Here is a 17,637-nt window from a genome sequence, read left to right as displayed (position 1 = left end):
CAGTCCACATGCTACATAGTTAATAGTGTTCATATAGAGTCTATATTTCAAAAAGGAAAAACCCTTGCGTTATTCTGGTAGGAGAAAAATGAGAAAAATATATCATTGTATTCGTACTTCTGTTACAACTATGGAAACATTTCTGTGTATTTGGACAAGGCCTCAGTGGTAACATAGTCATATATAAAGTTTGTTGCGATGGCATAGCACAGCGGTAAAATGTTTGAATTATTTTAGATTTTCAGTAACACTGTATTGTTCATTATAACATACACATGTTTAATACTTTAATAAATGTATGTGCTTATAATAATTAATATTTGCTAAATGTATGTATTATTATAAAACAATGCATTTCTTTAGGGTAAGACATTTTCCAAAAGATGCTTGTAGGTTCCTTTTCAACAGAATGTGATTCTCACCCTCCCCACACCCTCCTTGTACATCTGGATCACTAGGGGTGATTTCAAAGAATACTACTGCCCAGGCTGTACCCCAAGAGATGAGTTCTTGACTGATCTTGGTTAGGGCGCAGACATTGGTTGGTTTGTTGGCTTGTTTGTTTTGTGCAGCTTGGATTGGTAACAACTAAAACAATTATGATACACAACTCTAATTTTATTATTAAATTCCTTGAATTTTCATCTTTAGCATACATAAGATTTTCACAATTAAGAATACTATTTGGATGAAGACTGGTCTTTTTAAGGAATCATGAGTATAAAGTATTTTTATGCTATTAGAATGACAAAGATTTAAAAATAATGATAAAACACAATGTTGGTGAGAAAAATGAGTACTACCTACATTGTTTATAGAAATATAAATGGAATGCATATTTATCAGCTACACTGGAGGGCAGTCTGACAACGTGTATCCAGAGCTTTAAAAAATATATAAACCTTTTGTCCCTGGAACTCTACTTTTGAGAATTTTTCCTTAGAAAACAATTGAGCATATTAGCAAAGATGAGTAAATAAGAATGTTTATCATAGTGTTGTTTAAAATAGTAAAAGATTGTAAACTATCAAAATATCCACAACTGTGGATTGAATAAATTATGGTATATCCATACATGGATACTAGTAAAATAGATCTATAGTTAACATGAAAGAATAGTAACAATGTATTGATAAATGAAAAGTTACAAAACAATATGATCCTGTTTTTGTTAAAAATATATGTAACATATATATGTATATATGTGTGTATGTGTGTGTATGTGTCTGCATATGTAATATGTACATACAGGTGGAAAAGCCTGGAAAACTATATACTAAAATATTAATAGTTATATCTACGTAGGTACTTTTTATTTTCTGTTTTGTATTCTCATGCATATTCTATTTGTTTTTTCCCTTAAAAGAAAATACTAGTAATATAAAGACCAAAGACTAGTAATAAAGGCCAAAAATAATTTTTTATGTAAAAATATATTTTGAAAAATGAGGCCTTGTTACTTTTTTCTAACCAAATGAATGGACTACCACACAGCTTCCCCCATTTTCACTTTGTCCGGCTATGAAAAACAAGATATTTGACAGTTAGAACAGCTATTTCTTAAAGTGCCAAACTTCTCCAGCATATTTATGTTCAAAGTAGATTAAGAAGTATGAAGTTGAACTTGTTTCATTACCATGTCAGATCATCTCTAATTACGATTAATCTGGTTAGCCTCTACAAAGATGGCATGTAATATATTCATCAAAATGTATCTCAATGTATTTTTATAGAGAAGTCTTCCTTAACCTCTGTAATTAATAAGTGGGTTTTTTCCCCTTTCTTTCAGGCGGTTCAGGACCATCCTCCTCCATAGCCATAGCTGGCATCAACCACCCTGCCATCACAAAGACAACATCTGTTCTTCAAGATGGCGTCATAGTCACCACCGCAGCTGGAAACCTACTGCAGAGTCAGCTGCCCATTGGGAGTGATTTTCCTTTTGTTGGCCAGGAGCACGCACTTCATTTTCCATCCAACAGCACTTCAAACAACCATCTTCCACACCCCTTGAACCCCAGCCTCCTCAGTTCTCTACCTATCTCTTTGCCAGTGAATCAACAGCATCTCCTAAACCAGAATCTATTAAATATCCTCCAGCCTTCAGCAGGAGAAGGCAAGTCTGAGATCAACCTCCACCCTTTAGGTTTTCTCAACCCAAATGTAAACGCTGCTTTAGCTTTTCTCTCCGGTGACATGGATGGGCAGGTATTGCAGCCTGTTCACTTTCAACTCTTAGCAGCCCTGCTTCAGAACCAAGCCCACACAGCTGCCATGCTTCCCCTGCCATCTTTCAATCTGGCCATCTCAGATCTTTTGCAACAGCAAAATACCCCCTTACCCTCATTAACACAGATGACAGCCCCACCAGACCATTTGCCAAGCAATCAGTCAGAGAACAGCCGAGCTGAGACCCTTTTAACCAATCCCCTGGGGAACCCTTTACCAAGCTTTGCAGGCAGTGACACTACTTTTAACCCCCTCTTCCTCCCAGCTGTCACTGGGGCCTCAGGATTAATGGCCTTGAATCCCCAGCTGTTGGGAGGTGTCCTGAACTCGGCATCGGCCAACACCGCTAATCATCCAGAGGTTTCCATAGCAACTTCTTCCCAGGCAACCACTACCACAACCACTACATCATCAGCAGTGGCAGCACTGACTGTCTCAACACTTGGTGGGACAGCAGTGGTGTCAATGGCAGAAACATTGCTGAATATATCTAATAATGCTGGGAATACACCTGGTCCAGCTAAACTCAACAGTAACTCTGTGGTGCCACAGCTACTTAACCCTCTACTGGGGACAGGTCTGCTTGGTAAGTTAAATTTTTTCACAAATTTTTACAAAAGAAACGTTTTTCTAATTCTATTTTCTCCTTTAAAAAAGACCTCCATTTTGTCACACTATTTTTAAAAATGTTTTTGTTATGTCACAGCTTGCTTAAGGAAGAACTAAATATAATAACACCCACACACAACCATAGTTATACAAACATGAAAATGACTTTTTCCTTTTCCCCTATTCTAGAAATACTAAATGTCATTTTAATCTGCCTTCTCTTCTAATTCTGATGCCACCTAAACCTAACCTACTCATCATTCTCTTAAGCCAAGTAGTGTCTTATTTTTCAAATAATTAAAGCACAGGTACACCTTAAAAATAACATTTATTTGAATTTTAGTTGATGTGGCATCACAGGGTTAGTATGAGCAGCTGCACTGTGGATGAAAACAGTATGAGGAAGTGCTTTTCCAGGTGATCCCTAAATTAATGAAACTAGCTTATCCAGCAAAATAAGAAACAAGGCATAAAAACATTCAAAGTTAATGCTTGCCCAAGTTCAAGGAAACAAATAGCTACTGCTCGGTTTTCTCAAACAGTATTATTCTTTAGAACTTTGTGGCTTAAAAACAAAATCCTTTATGTAGATTATCTTATCTCAAAAAATTAATAAAATCATGTCAAGTATATTCAGCTGTTTGATGCAGGTAATTGTAGTATAGAGATGGTGCCCATAAAGTCTGGAAACATAGGCAAATGTACATGATATTGTCTAGAGCATCTTCAATAGCTAAAAAAATAATATGTTTCTAGTTTTCATAAGTACTTTTATAGAACACTTTAATTAGTCCTATTTGGCAATCAAAATAGTGTAGTAAAGAACCTAAAAAGCACTACAGATTTCAAGTCATAGGACAATTTCTATGACATTATCCTCAAAATAAAGTCAATGTAATTTCAAAACAAGTTAATTTTGAATTTTGAATGTAACTTTGGTATTAACTATCCTATCTGATTATATAACATTTATTTCTTATGACTATGACAGTGGATTTTCTATATTAATAGTTTTCTTTACAATTTTATTTTAGGTAACCAAAATACCAAATACATATTTTATGTAGAAACAAAATATATATTAAAACAAAGACAAAATACATATTAATACATATTTCTAAACCAAATTTAATTTGATTTGGTGGTAGTTATTATTATGGTTTGAGAACTAAGTTTTGTAACCAGGCCTGGTCAGGCCCACATATTTTAACTATCTTATGATTGCTAAAGCATTTAGGGCTAATTTTAACCTTTAATTGTGGTTGCTTTAACAAAAATGGCTTCAAGGAATTCTATGACACTGAAGATCAATATATAAGGATTGGCTAACGGATAGACCAAAGACTAACTAGTCTCTCCATGATATGAAATCAAGACACTAATAATGAAAGATAAATAATAAAATTAGTCTTTCTTACCACTTAGTAAGACTTTGAAGAGAAAAAGAGAAAAGAGTTACCATGTAAGTCTAGTTTTTAGTTTTTTAAGAAATCCTCAAGAAAGATAGGCATAAGACCTCCAAAGAATCACATTGACTTATATTTTATATTTTTCATACTATAGGTGACATGCCCTCAATAAACAGTACTTTGAATAACCATCAACTGACTCATCTACAGTCGCTGTTAAACAACAATCAGATGTTTCCTCCAAATCAGCAGCAGCAGCAACTTCTTCAGGGGTACCAGAATCTCCAAGCATTTCAAGGACAGTCCACAATTCCTTGCCCAGCTAACAATAACCCCATGGCTTGTCTCTTTCAGAACTTCCAGGTACTCTCCTTTCCTGGGTTACTTTAGTAGAAAACAATGTTTACTACTTATTTTGCTTAATTGGAAGAAACAGACAAAAGAAGGTGATTATGTACCTTTTCACCTCTATTTACAATTATTCCTCAGTAATGAATGTTGTTAACGTTTCAGTGTTTTTGTTTGAAGCATTTTATTTTGTCTGAAGCATCTCAGTAGTCCTTTAGAAGTTGTTAAAAACTGATCATGTTACCTTCTTAAACTCTTTTGTGGTTTCCCATTGCTCCCAGGGCTTCCCTGGTGACTCAGTGGTAAAGAATCCACCTACCAATTCAGGAGACTGGGGTTCCATCCCTGGGTCAACAAGATACCCTGGAAAAGGAAATGGCAACCCACTCCTGTATTCTTGCAGGAAATCCCATGGACAGAGGAGCCTGGTGGGCTATAGCCCATGAGGTCGCAAAAAGAGTTGGATACAACTTAGCAGCTAAACAACATTGCTCCCATGATTAAACACGACTGAGCGACTGAACTGAACTGAACTAACGTGTTTACCCTGCCTCACTCTCCAGCACCAGCTCACACCACTCTCTCCCTGGCTTCAACCACTTGGTCTTCTTTTAGTTCTAAAAACAAATAAATTCTTGATAGATTAAGGAGCTGGATGGAAAGAGGAATATTAAATAAATACATGAAAAAAATACCGAAGATTTTAAAATAATCTTAGGGTAGAAAAGACTCTTTCAGCAAGGCACAAAACCAAGGAGTCAAAAAGAAAAGAGTAACAGAGTTGAATACTTAAAACTTCAAATCTGTACGATTAAAGATATTCTAAACAAAGTTGAAGACAGGTGGCAACCTGGCAGAAGTTACTGGATTGGCCAGAAAGTTTGTTCATTGGCCACATTGAAACGAACTTTTGGCCAACCTAATACATGCATAATAATAGCAAGTAATTGCCGTTCATAATATTTTAAGAGCTCCTACAAATTAGGAAGAAAAGAGAATCAATTAGAAAAATGAGCAATAGAAATGAACAGACATTTCAGAAAATTAAATAATAATTACTAATAAACATGAATAATCAGAATTATACAAATTACAACATTACTCTGTCCATCAGATAGATGATATCCTTTGCTAACAGAGGAGTGGGGAACTGGATTCTTTCAGATATTATTGTTGGTCTGATTATATGCTGACATAGTCCTTTTAGAGGGTGATTGATAGTTTATCAATTTTATACACACACACACACACACACACACACACACACACATATATGTGTCTGTCCTTTGACCCACAAGTTCAACTTTATATTTAGGAGAAGTCAAGGCACAATCTACAATGTTTTGTTGCAGTTTGATTTGTGGTGTCAAAAATTAGAAACTGATCATGTTACCCTCTTAAGCAACCATCAGTAGGAAAATAGTTAAATACTGAGTATGTTTTGCTATCTTCATCTATCTAGTAGTTTCGAAGATTAGGTAGGTTTATATAATCTGATATAGAAAGACCCACAAGATTACAGAACTCCAACACTGTTGTATTATAGAACAGTACTAAAATATAATACAACTTATAAGAAAAAAAGAAATGAGGCAAGGGGAAAGGAAGGTGTGAAAGAAAGAAGGGAAACTAGATATATATCTGCACACTTAAGGCATTAATAACAAGTCTATGAGGATGTATTCGAACACTGATCACTTTTGAGAAAGAAATGGAATCAGAGTGGGATACAAAAGTATAGATTTGGGTGGGAAAGTGATGAAGGAAGCTTTTCTCTTTTGGACAATGAAAAAATACTCATATAATAAAATAATTTAGAAGGGAAGAATAAGCTCTCAACCATGCCACTGAGTAAATAAGTAGGTAAAGCCTGAAGGGAATCCATTAAATTTAGCAGTTAGAACATCAGTAGCTTGGTAGAATGCAGTTTTTGCAGAGTTGTGGGAGCAGGAGCCAGATTGCAATGGATGGAAGAATGAAAAATAAATTAGAGTTTGGATTACTCTTTTAAAAACTTTTTAAAACCTAACTACAAAGAACATAACAGAAATAAAATAGTGCCCCAAGGCAGGCATAGGTTGAATGCAAACTTTCATTGATAAAATATGGAAGCCATGCGTATAGTTGAATGCTAAAGAAAAGAGACCAAAAATAAAAAGTAGAAGAGATTGAACATAAAGAAGAGAAGGGGTAATAGATAAGGCAAGATCCCTGAGGAAAGGCTTGGTATCCAGAGTATAAACAGAGGACTTACTCTGAGAGAGCAGAGGGAGCCCCTCTTACACTGGGAAGCAGGACAGGATCAGGGACACATTGTTGCAGGGAACTGTGTGCTGCCAGAAGGCAGGGAGCAGCTGAGTATAAAAATAATGAGAATTCCTAACCTATAAACTTGATTATCTCTGTTGAGTTCAGTTCAGTTCAGTCGCTCAGTCATGTCCAACTCTTTGCGACCCCATGAATCGCAGCACGCCAGGCCTCCCTGTCCATCACCAACTCCCAGAGCTCACTCAGACTCACATCCATCGAGTCAGTGATGCCATCCAGCCATCTCATCCTCTGTTGTCCCCTTTTCCTCCTGCCCCCAATCCCTCCCAGCATCAGAGTCTTTTCCAATGAGTCAACTCTTCTCATGAGGTGGCCAGAGTACTGGAGTTTCAGCTTTAGCATCAGTCCTTCCAAAGAACACCCAGGACTGATCTCCTTTAGAATGGACTGGTTGGATCTCCTTGCAGTCCAAGGGACTCTTGAGTCTTCTCCAACACCACAGTTCAAAAGCATCAATTCTTCGGCGCTCAGCTTTCTTCACAGTCCAACTCTCACATCCATACATGACCACTGGAAAAACCATAGCCTTGACTAGACGGACCTTTGCTGGCAAAGTAATGTCTCTGTTAAGTAGGGTCAAATACTAAGAGTAATGTGGGAAATAGCATAGCAGCTGGCTTGAGGAAGTGGATAAAATCTGAATAGTTGTGACGGAGAGTGATACCTAACCAGAGGATCATAGGATTGATGGGAATACAAACCCCCAGCTGAGATTGGAAGCCATAAGTTCCTATGGATAGATACTCAGCATCCTCACTGTGCATATAGATACAGAAGGCAGGGAGCTAAATTGACCCAAGATTGAGATTTTTATCTGGTAGGTGTATATAAGGGGAGAATGGCAGGAAAGTAGTTATGTTGCTGACGGATCCCAGGTTCTGGTTTAGCAGGAAAAGATGTAAAGACAGGAAGTGAGTGATCGTGGGTCAGTGAAGCAGGGGGTGGGGGGATGGGAAATCCAAAGTATCAAGGTTCTGGAGAGCAATTCTTAGCTGGGGTTGGTGAAACTAGAATAACCTGTGGACTTTTTCAACGTGCACTCATCATTCCCATGATGAGCACTGATGCTCTTCACTGGCCATTTCCTCCTATCACCTCTTCCCAATGAAGCATCACCTCCGAGGTCACTGTTGTCACTGTTGACAGCATGGGAATGTCCCTCAGGCAGTGACCGAGTAAGGTTGAAGAGCTGATGTTACTACCCTATCAAAAGACTTCAAAAATTCAGTGTCATCTCAGAAATAGTTTGGGGACTTCCCCGGTGGTACTGGTGGTAAAGAATCCTCCTGTCAATGCAGGAAATGCAAGGGTCACGGGTTCGATCCCTGGGTCAGAAAGATCCTCTGGAGTAAGAAGTGGTAACCAAGTCTAGTATTCTTGCCTGGGAAATCCCATAGACAGAGGAGCCTGGCAGGATACACTCTGTGGGGTCACAGAGAGTCAGACATGACTGAGCACAACTCAACAGAAATAGTTTCATTGTTAAGAGAGGGGTGTATATATATGTATTTTTTTGTTTTATATTTCACTTAATTCAGTAGAAATATCAATGAGTTAGAGATCATTTTTAAACCTGTTTCGCTTTTTAATGTGAGCAATGCTGGTGACAGGCTTGTTTCTCTCTTTGAATTCCAAGTTGAAAACCTGTAGTGACACTAAAAACATGGAATCATCGCCTGGAAACCTTTTGTGTCCAACCACCTCAACTGTAATTTTTCTAGAGAATGTTTAGTAATAGGATTTGTTTTTAATATGTTACATGATTCCAATCAAAGAAATGTACCCAAGTATAATCAAGACATGTCTTTCTATACAGTGACTTCTATTTCATTTTTGAGTCTTATTCTTTCTTTATATGGCCTTCCTTGTTATAGTCATTGGTCTTCCGGTAAATCTTAGAATTACAGTCTTTCTCTTTAAGGACTTGAATTTTTTTTTTCCTCTCTCTATGTCTCACTACTTCCTGTCTATTTCTTTAAGGTGAGAATGCAGGAAGATGCAGCTCTCCTAAACAAAAGAATAAGCACTCAGCCGGGGCTCACAGCACTTCCCGAAAATCCAAACACTACACTTCCACCTTTCCAAGACACCTCTTGTGAGTTGCAGTCACGGATTGACCCATCTCTAGGTCAGCAGATGAAGGATGGCCTCATCGTGGGGGGCCAAGGCGATGCTTCCGTAGATGCTATTTACAAAGCAGTCGTGGATGCAGCCAGCAAAGGAATGCAGGTTGTCATCACCACTGCTGTCAACAGTACAACTCAGATCAGCCCCATTCCAGCTCTGAGTGCCATGAGTGCCTTCACTGCTTCCATTGGTGACCCATTAAGTCTCCCCAGTGCTGTCAGTGCAGTCATTCATGGACGAAACATGGGCAGTGTGGATCACGATGGGCGGCTGAGGAGTGCGAGAGGGGCTCGGCTCCCCAGCAGTCTGGACCACGGGAAGAACTCCAGCGAAGGAGATGGCTTTGAATATTTCAAGTCAGCAGGTTGCCACACATCTAAAAAACAGTGGGATGGGGAGCAAAGCCCTGGAGGGGAGCGAAACAGGTGGAAGTGTGAGGAATTTTTAGATCATCCAGGCCACATCCACAATAGTCCTTGTCACGAAAGGCCCAACAATGTCTCTACACTGCCATTTCTGCCTGGGGAACAGCACCCAATACTGTTACCACCAAGAAACTGTCAAGGGGATAAGATTTTGGAGGAGAATTTCAGGTATAATAACTACAAAAGAACTATGATGAGTTTTAAGGAGAGACTAGAGAACACTGTGGAAAGATGCGCACACATTAACGGGAACAGATCTCGGCAGAGTCGGGGCTTTGGAGAGCTGCTGAGTACCACAAAGCAAGACTTTGTCCTAGAGGAGCAATCTCCAAGCTCCTCCAATAGTTTGGAGAGTTCTCTGGTCAAAGACTACATCCATTACAATGGAGACTTTAATGCCAAAAACATTAACGGGTGTGTACCTAGCCCTTCAGACGCTAAAAGCATTAGTAGTGAAGATGACCTAAGGAACCCAGACTCCCCCTCTTCAAATGAATTGATCCCTTATAGGCCAAGGACGTTCAACGTTGGCGACTTGGTCTGGGGCCAAATCAAAGGACTGACTTCCTGGCCTGGAAAATTAGTCAGAGAAGACGACGTTCACAGTTCTTGTCAACAAAGCCCCGAGGAAGGGAAGGTATACCAATCTTTATCCATTGTCAAATACTAACCTTTGTTCAGATGTCAGTTCTTATTTTCTGTTATCATCACTTTGGATTCTTCATGACTCATTGAGGTCTCACAGACTTCTGGAGCATAAAGTGAAGAGGGGATGGTTGTAGTCACCAAAATGTCATATCATCAAGGGGTGAGTTGTAAAGCATTTGTAGATCACATTAGGGTTCAGCATGGCTCTGACCCAGGAACCAGATTTCCAGAATTTGGTTAACTTGGCCTTTCTTCCTTGCATGTGCCTAGTTCTTCATTCATACAGAGAATGAAGGCAAGTAACAATGATGGGGGGAGAAAAATCTGGCAGTTGTTGGAACCCAGCAATGTGGCAGGGGTCCTCCCAGGCGGCAGAAAGCGCCAGGGGATTGGAACTCTCCCATGTGCTGATGTGTGATACACAAAATTGGGGAGAAGCTAAAACTGGGGTGTAGTTGCAGCCATTTCTGGAAGCAGGGGGTAACATCTGAGTTTAGAATGGTGTCTCCTTTCAGGAAAAGTTCTGGGTCTTTGAAACATATGGAACTGTTTAACCCCATAGTCTGGTTCTCCTTAACACAATCTGATCACATAAATTAAATGAAAACTTCTCCATGAAACTACCATTCAATTTAGAAGAAATTAGTAAGGGTCTTCTGAGCTTTCCCCTTCCCCACAATTGGTAGAATTGACTCCCTAGGCAAGAAATATGCAGAATGTTCAAAGTAGATAGAAAAATTTATATCTGAGCAGGAGATGAAAATAATGCACATTGCCTACATAGGATGAAGAAACATGTAATTTTTCATCTCCTTAGGAAATAAAATTCCTTTTACAGGTATGTATTATTCTCTTAAAGATTATATTATGTAAAGCTATTTCAACTCTGTTCAAACCTCCACTGGCATTTAGGTTTAATGGCAAAGGAAACCAAAAGCATTTTGCCAGCACAATAAAAGGATTGTCTTTCTCCAAATGACCAGGAGGTCCTTAAAACCATCGCTTATAATGCCTAATATATACTTGTCAGGATACACTTTCAGCATAATGTTTCTACCTTTGATAAGAAAATGAATTCCACATTCCTATTCATAAAACATTTTACTCTCTAATCTCTCCAAGACCAGACAAACATTCTTTGGGTTGACAAACCTAAATATTTTTGACAGTTTATTCAAGAAATAATTAGAAACAGCAAAATTGGGCTTTTATTATATAAATGGAATTGCTACAAATATAAGATATAGACATTGAACTGTTTTATAATCTGTGCAAATAAAACCAAGTCTTTTTTATGTGCCACTTTATCCAAAAAAAAAAAAGCTTAACTAACAAAAAGATTACGGCTTCCCTTCCCTGGAAGCATTCTTCCTGTCCTACAAGCCTTGTCTAAATATCTTTTTATGTCCTCAGGAGAATAAAGGTATGCACTTTTAACACATTTCACTTTAAACCATGATCCTAATCTTCTGCTTAGTCTGTGTTAGCAAACTCCTGGGATTGAACTCCTCACTGATGTTTAGGGAGATGCACCTGAAAAAAAAAAGTCATTGTCTAAGAGTCCAAGAAACATTTTTTTTTTACTTTATTTGAATAATCAGCTGGTTTTCAATCACTATAAAATAAAAGTTTTTCACAAAATCCAGATCCTTTTTCCTTGTTATTGACAATAGATTAAGTCCTAACAGCGAGCATAGAATTGTTTATATAAATTCAAATATCCCCTCACCCATTGGCTGACATTGTAATTTTGCATTCTTATAACTTTGATATCAAAATCTTGATAAAAAGATACACTAAAAATACTTTTAGTAAATCAGAGAAAGTAATTGAAAGCATACATTTAGAGGTGAAAAGCTAAAAATTTATAATGAAATATTAATGATAACACATGAGATATTTACCTGTCATGAAAAAGCAAAGTATATCAGTCTTAAAAGCTCTAGGGCACTTAACATTTTAAAATATCTCTGGTCTTCTCAGGACAGCTCACTTTTGCACATAAAAAAGCAAAGTGCTACTTCACAACCCCTTTTTTTCTCCTATAGTTCGCAAAACAAAGGAAGGTCCTCCTTATTAATGATGCCCAGCTAGTCAAACACCGTTCTCAATTTATAACACTAGAAAAAGTGAAATTTCAAAAACAGGTCTCTCTGACTTCAGCTAAATATCCTTTGCCTGATGTCTTGGTAATCCTGGTTCATCTAGAAAAGATTAAACTGTGGTTAATACCTGTGTAAGACAAAGCATGATCTGTCTGAAAAGATTTCCTGTAAAACATATTTTACATTAAAATTGGTTTAAAACTGTGAACCAGTTATGATGAAAATTTCATTTACATTGAACCTCTTAGTTCTCACAATGTCGGATACGTAAAGCCTTGTGCATTTATAACTAGACTTCTGCTTTTAAAAAGGTAAGCAGTACATTAGGTTTTCTTCCATATACTGTGGCAGTGCCTGACATTTTAATAAAGTCAAGAGAGAAAGACAGAGACTGACTTCATGAACAATTTGTTTATTATAGTAAAATCTTATTAATTCCATCTTGCTGATGTGGAATGTGGACCATTTTCCCCATTAATTCTCTCTGTAGTATCTCAGAAGAAACGGTTTGCAGAAAAATTTTCTTACACATAATCATTTAAAACCTTTTTAGCCTCTTCATTTTTCATACTAGTATTTCTATGTTCACCTGAGTAAATTAATCCAAGATACTGTCAGACCTTACCAGATACCATCTATGTTAATTCAAATTTTAGAACAGGTTTATTATCTCCTCCCACTCCCTATATCTCACAAACCTATCATTTATTTTTTGTTAGTATCTTTGTTCTCAACAAGTCACTTCAAATTCTTTTTGGAGGCAGAGAAGAAAAAATCTGGGAAAGATTGAGGGCAGGAGGAGAAGGGGGCAACAGAGGGTGAGATGGTTGGATGGCATCACCAACTCAATGGACATGAGGTTCAGCAAACTCCGGGACATAGTGAAGGACAGGAAAGCCTAGCATGCTGCAGTCCAACACAGGTCACAAAGAGTCACGACTGAGCAACTGAACAACAAAAACTAGAAAAAAATATAATTACCGTGATTACAGGTAACTAATTCAGAATAAGCTGGACACCTCTCATGTCTCTGGACTGATAGGTCAGGGCTGTGAATGGAGCAGGGACTGAGATCTCCAAGTTGTCCATAACCTGATACTTTAGCTAACTGTTTGTCATGAGTGCAAATGACTCGGGCAGTTTATGATTTAAAAAGACACTTTTAAATCTTCAGTGGGGTGTTAAATGTAGTAGAATTGCTAATAGTGCATTAGAAATATCCTGCAGTTTCCAAGATTACTTTCTAGGAGGTAGGATTTCTAACTATCAAATACCGTGTGAACACAGCAGAGGAGACTAGAGAGAAAGGGCTTCGGGCATTCTGATGTGAGCTTAAAAACAGCTCTGTCAGTTACCTAAATGGTTCTGAGTGGGTGTATTAATTTCCAGAGCTCCTCAAGTGGGAATATTAATTCCTACTCAAAATGATGTTAAATACAATACTATAAATAGATGGGGCTTCCCTCGTAGCTCAGTCAGTAAATAATCTGTCTGCAGTGCAGAAGACCTGGGTTCGATTCCTGGGTCAGGAAGATCCCCTGGAGAGGAAAATGGCAACCCACTCCAGTATTCTTGCCTGGGAAAATCCCGTGGACAGAGGAGCCTGGCAGGCTATAGTACATGTGGTCTCAAAGAGTTGGACACAACTTCCTGACTGAACCATCCACCACCATAAATAGATGATACACAAAAGAGGCTCAGTAAAAATTAACCTCCTCCTCTCTGTTCTCTGTATTAAACAACCTTATGAATTTGGATTCTACCATTACAAAATTGTGGTCATTTGGCCTTCAATATTGTATACCTATCCATGAATTATCCATAAATAAAGGACTTATTAACCAAGTTGGGGATTAAAGGATAGTAATAACATTTAATGAATGAAATAGTTTATAACTGTTTTTTATGAATCTCAGGACATTGCATACAAATTGGCATATTTGATTATAAGTTAATGTTAACTGTTCATTTTAGGCAGAAGTTCTACTTGGAAAGATTTTAAAGGACTTAGTTTGGTGAATAAACTTGAAAGTTCCCCTCTCCTCACTGTTTCTAAAAACTATAAACTCAGACATTCTTCCTCTACCCACCAAAACACTCAACTGTATTAATTAGTAGAGATTTTTAACAGTCAGTGAAAAGTTGGGCTGAATCACCCCTATTTAATACCATCCCAATACTGAAGCTATGTTACAGCACTGGAAGGAGAAAATGTGCCTTATATAATGCCATTCAGGAAGTGGTATCTCCTTACTAATACATTTTTCCCTTGCCTATCAGTTTGTAATAAGAACATTCTAGAAGATATTTGTACTTTTTCTAAAGAAGTGGTGCCGGTTTCTCTCTGAACCATGAACCCTTTATAGTTTCAGATTTAGCAGCCAAGAATAAGACCTCAGTGCTTAGTCAGAGCTAGAGAAATGTACTGCCAGATCTTGGCACAGTATTAAGGAACTCTTGGAGAGGAAAATGGCTTCTGCTAGCATTACACCTATACACTATAATGTACAGACATTTTAACCCTGTGCAACTGTGGGGGGAGATGCTTATCTTTATGTATTTATTTCAATAATTATTTTAAAGCAGAAAAAATGTTCTTTTTTTCCTAAAACATATTTTGTAATTATCATCTACCATCTTTGATCTAGCCTAAAAGTGTTGACTCAAATAATAATCAAAAAAAATGAAATTCTTTTTTTTCTGAGTGGATAATTTTTACTTTTTGAACATTGTCCCATTGGTCTTTGTATTTGATTGTTCTTATATTCCGTGTGTATTCTGACTGGAGGCAAATTTAGGAAAGAATTTATTTCTGTATTGGCACCAAAATGTTTCTTTTCAATGAAATGTTTGTTGTTGTTGGACAGGTAGAGACATTGCTAATTATCTAGAAAAATTCTATCCAGAAAAATGACCTGGTTAAATGAAGAAGTTTTTAAAAGCAATGGGTAGGGTGCTCCTTCTCTAGATTCACTCTTTGACTTTTTTCCACATGGTTATATTTGGCAGGAGGAGATGAAAGTAGCTTTCTGAGTGTTGTTCAAAACAGACAGAACTCATCATTATTAAAACTCATGCCAGATTTATTTTGGGACAGTCACTTTCTGTTTGTCATTCAGTATCACATGCACTCATGTTTTGATGGTATGGAGCAAAACCAGAGACAGCTTACAGTGGTATTCTGCAGATGTATAACCTAAGAAGTTGAGCCTGGGAACTAAATTTGGAATGTGTGCCCTTCTGTGATGTTTAAACACTTTTACTTTGAAGAATATTCTTTCTGGGCTTATCAGTGTTAGCTATTTGTATTCTTTGGTACTGTCACTCTCTGTTGAAAGTATTCTTTGTATATTTTCTTTGCCATATACATTTTCTTAACCATTTCTGGAAGTGAATTATTTTCTCTATACCCAATCAATATCCATGATATTTGAGCTGCATTTTGACTGGTGGGGTGGCTGGGGCAGTCAATGCTTTGCAGCAACAGAATATTTTTGAAAAAGAAGAATAATTATTGGAAAGTGACAAGCAAGATAAAATCCAGACAAAGGCAGTGCCTGATCAAAATTTGAAAGATAATGAAAAGGAAAAACTAGGTAACACCAAAAATATGAATATTGGGGAAAAGACTAAACTGAGTACAAAGTTGAGGTAAACTTTAGTAATTGTGGAATACTGTGAAGCTTTTTTCCCCCCTGAGGAAGATTAAAGAGGAAAAGGAGGAGGCCTGTCTCCCTTCCTAGATAACTGAGTCTGGAGTTCTTGAGCTTGTCAGTACAGTTGTCATGTGGTTACTAGCAAATGGAATCTCAAGTATGAGGCAAATACATGCTTCTGTTGCATGAACTCTTCAACAGTGTATCCTTAAAAGTACAAGTTTATTCAAAACATTTAATTCTGTGTGTATTATGGATCTATATAAAATTTGATGTCACATTTAGAATAGATTTACTCTAGTCCTGTAGTACAGTTTTCTAGTACTTAAAAATGCTTCTATATGAAGTGAAGATGAAAGGAAGAAAAATAACCCTCAGATAGTGCCACTGACTAAAACTGTGATAATGTCGATTGGCTTAGTCCATTTGAAAAAACTGTGGTTCACTTTATGAATTTTTCCTGAAGTAGTATTGTTAAATTCATCCTTTCTGTCACAGGTGAGTCAACTTTCTACCCCAAATTATTTATCATTAATTCCCATACTTGAAAAAATATTGAAATATTGAACCTAAGTTAGCAGGACTTTTTCAGCTTAAAGATTAAAGTAGTTACTATTTAATAAATGTTTGATAATAAACCTAATAAATGCCTCATATTTGCTTATTGCTTATTGATTTTCCAAGATTTCAGCTCAAATCACATGTTACCTGTACAAATACTTAGTTAAAATTTGTCCTTAAATTCTTATTTACTCATTTTTTATTCATTCGACAAATATTTTTGACATGTTATGTAGTAGGCACTGTTCACACCACTTTAAAAATAACTTCTAGTCTTATTCTAAGATATATGTGAAAACATAGGTATAATGTCTTTGTATTTTTCTAATATAAATTTATATGAATATATCACTATTAAAAAATGTTTAATGGTCTATGTTCCACCTGAAACAATTTCACATGCCACCAGTGGCACTTTGGGAAAGACTGCATTGGTGTTTATAAAGCACCTTCATACTTAGATAATCCAAGTAGACAGTCTCAGTGACCCATAAAGATGTGCACAGCTATTTCCATTTGGACCTCAGGAGAGAGGCATTCTTAAAGACACAAACCACAAGCAGTTAAACCAAGGCTCAACCCTGGTCTCCTAACTCTCAGCTTAGTACTCTTTGCATGATACCATTCCCCAACAATAGGAACTGATGACACTATAAAAAAGGGATGGGGAAGTGAAGAAGGAACAGGGGCAACTGAGGTCAGCTGCTTTCTCTGTGCTGTGAAATCTGTGATATGGCTGTGCTCTGTCTTTTAACCTTTGTGTGACAGCTTAGCCTCAGCACTAAGTACCAGCAAAGGAATCACCAAGAGATTTAATCCTGTTATCGGGGATTAACACCTGAAGGGAGTTTTGACATCTTCTGTAGTTAACTGGATCAAAAGTGATCTAGGATCTTTAATCCAGATTCTTCTAATATACACTGTAGCTCACTTTCAGAGGGTCACTCTGACTCTCTGAAATGTTTATGTCTTCTTTTATGTCATAGACTTACTTTTGAGATACACTCCATGCTACTGTGCTGACCTCAAATCAAACTGAATTTAATTATCAAATCTTTAATATATGACTTGTGAACAAAATAAGCAGCCATAGTTTCAGACTTGTTCAGTAAACTCTTAAACATCCACCATATAATCATGTCTGGTTTTATGGGTATGTTTCTAACCTTACTGAACAGGCTATAGGTCTAGT

General features: G+C 37.2%; 1 protein-coding gene across 50 annotated transcripts in view; it reads left to right on the top strand.

Annotated features, from left to right (window-relative positions):
* MBD5 (methyl-CpG binding domain protein 5) overlaps positions 1 to 17,637 on the top strand; it is a 479,551-nt gene that overhangs the window by 444,789 nt on the left and 17,125 nt on the right. For 32 of the 50 annotated variants that reach the window (XR_009599347.1, XM_060410010.1, XM_060410008.1 and 29 more), the window contains 3 exons: positions 1,790 to 2,815; positions 4,402 to 4,610; positions 8,904 to 10,112. Coding sequence is in view for 48 of the 50 variants with exons in the window: in XM_060410010.1 (XP_060265993.1) it covers positions 1,790 to 2,815; positions 4,402 to 4,610; positions 8,904 to 10,112 (2,444 nt within the window). In the remaining 2 variants the exon portion in view is untranslated. The remainder of the gene's footprint in view (positions 1 to 1,789; positions 2,816 to 4,401; positions 4,611 to 8,903; positions 10,113 to 17,637) is intronic. The other 18 variants (XR_009599348.1, XM_060410028.1, XM_060410025.1 and 15 more) reach the window with 2 other exon arrangements.

Source organism: Ovis aries, chromosome 2 (genome assembly GCF_016772045.2).
Source record: "Ovis aries strain OAR_USU_Benz2616 breed Rambouillet chromosome 2, ARS-UI_Ramb_v3.0, whole genome shotgun sequence".
NCBI classification, from domain to species: domain Eukaryota; kingdom Metazoa; phylum Chordata; class Mammalia; order Artiodactyla; family Bovidae; genus Ovis; species Ovis aries.
This window is presented reverse-complemented; position numbering and strand designations above follow the sequence as displayed.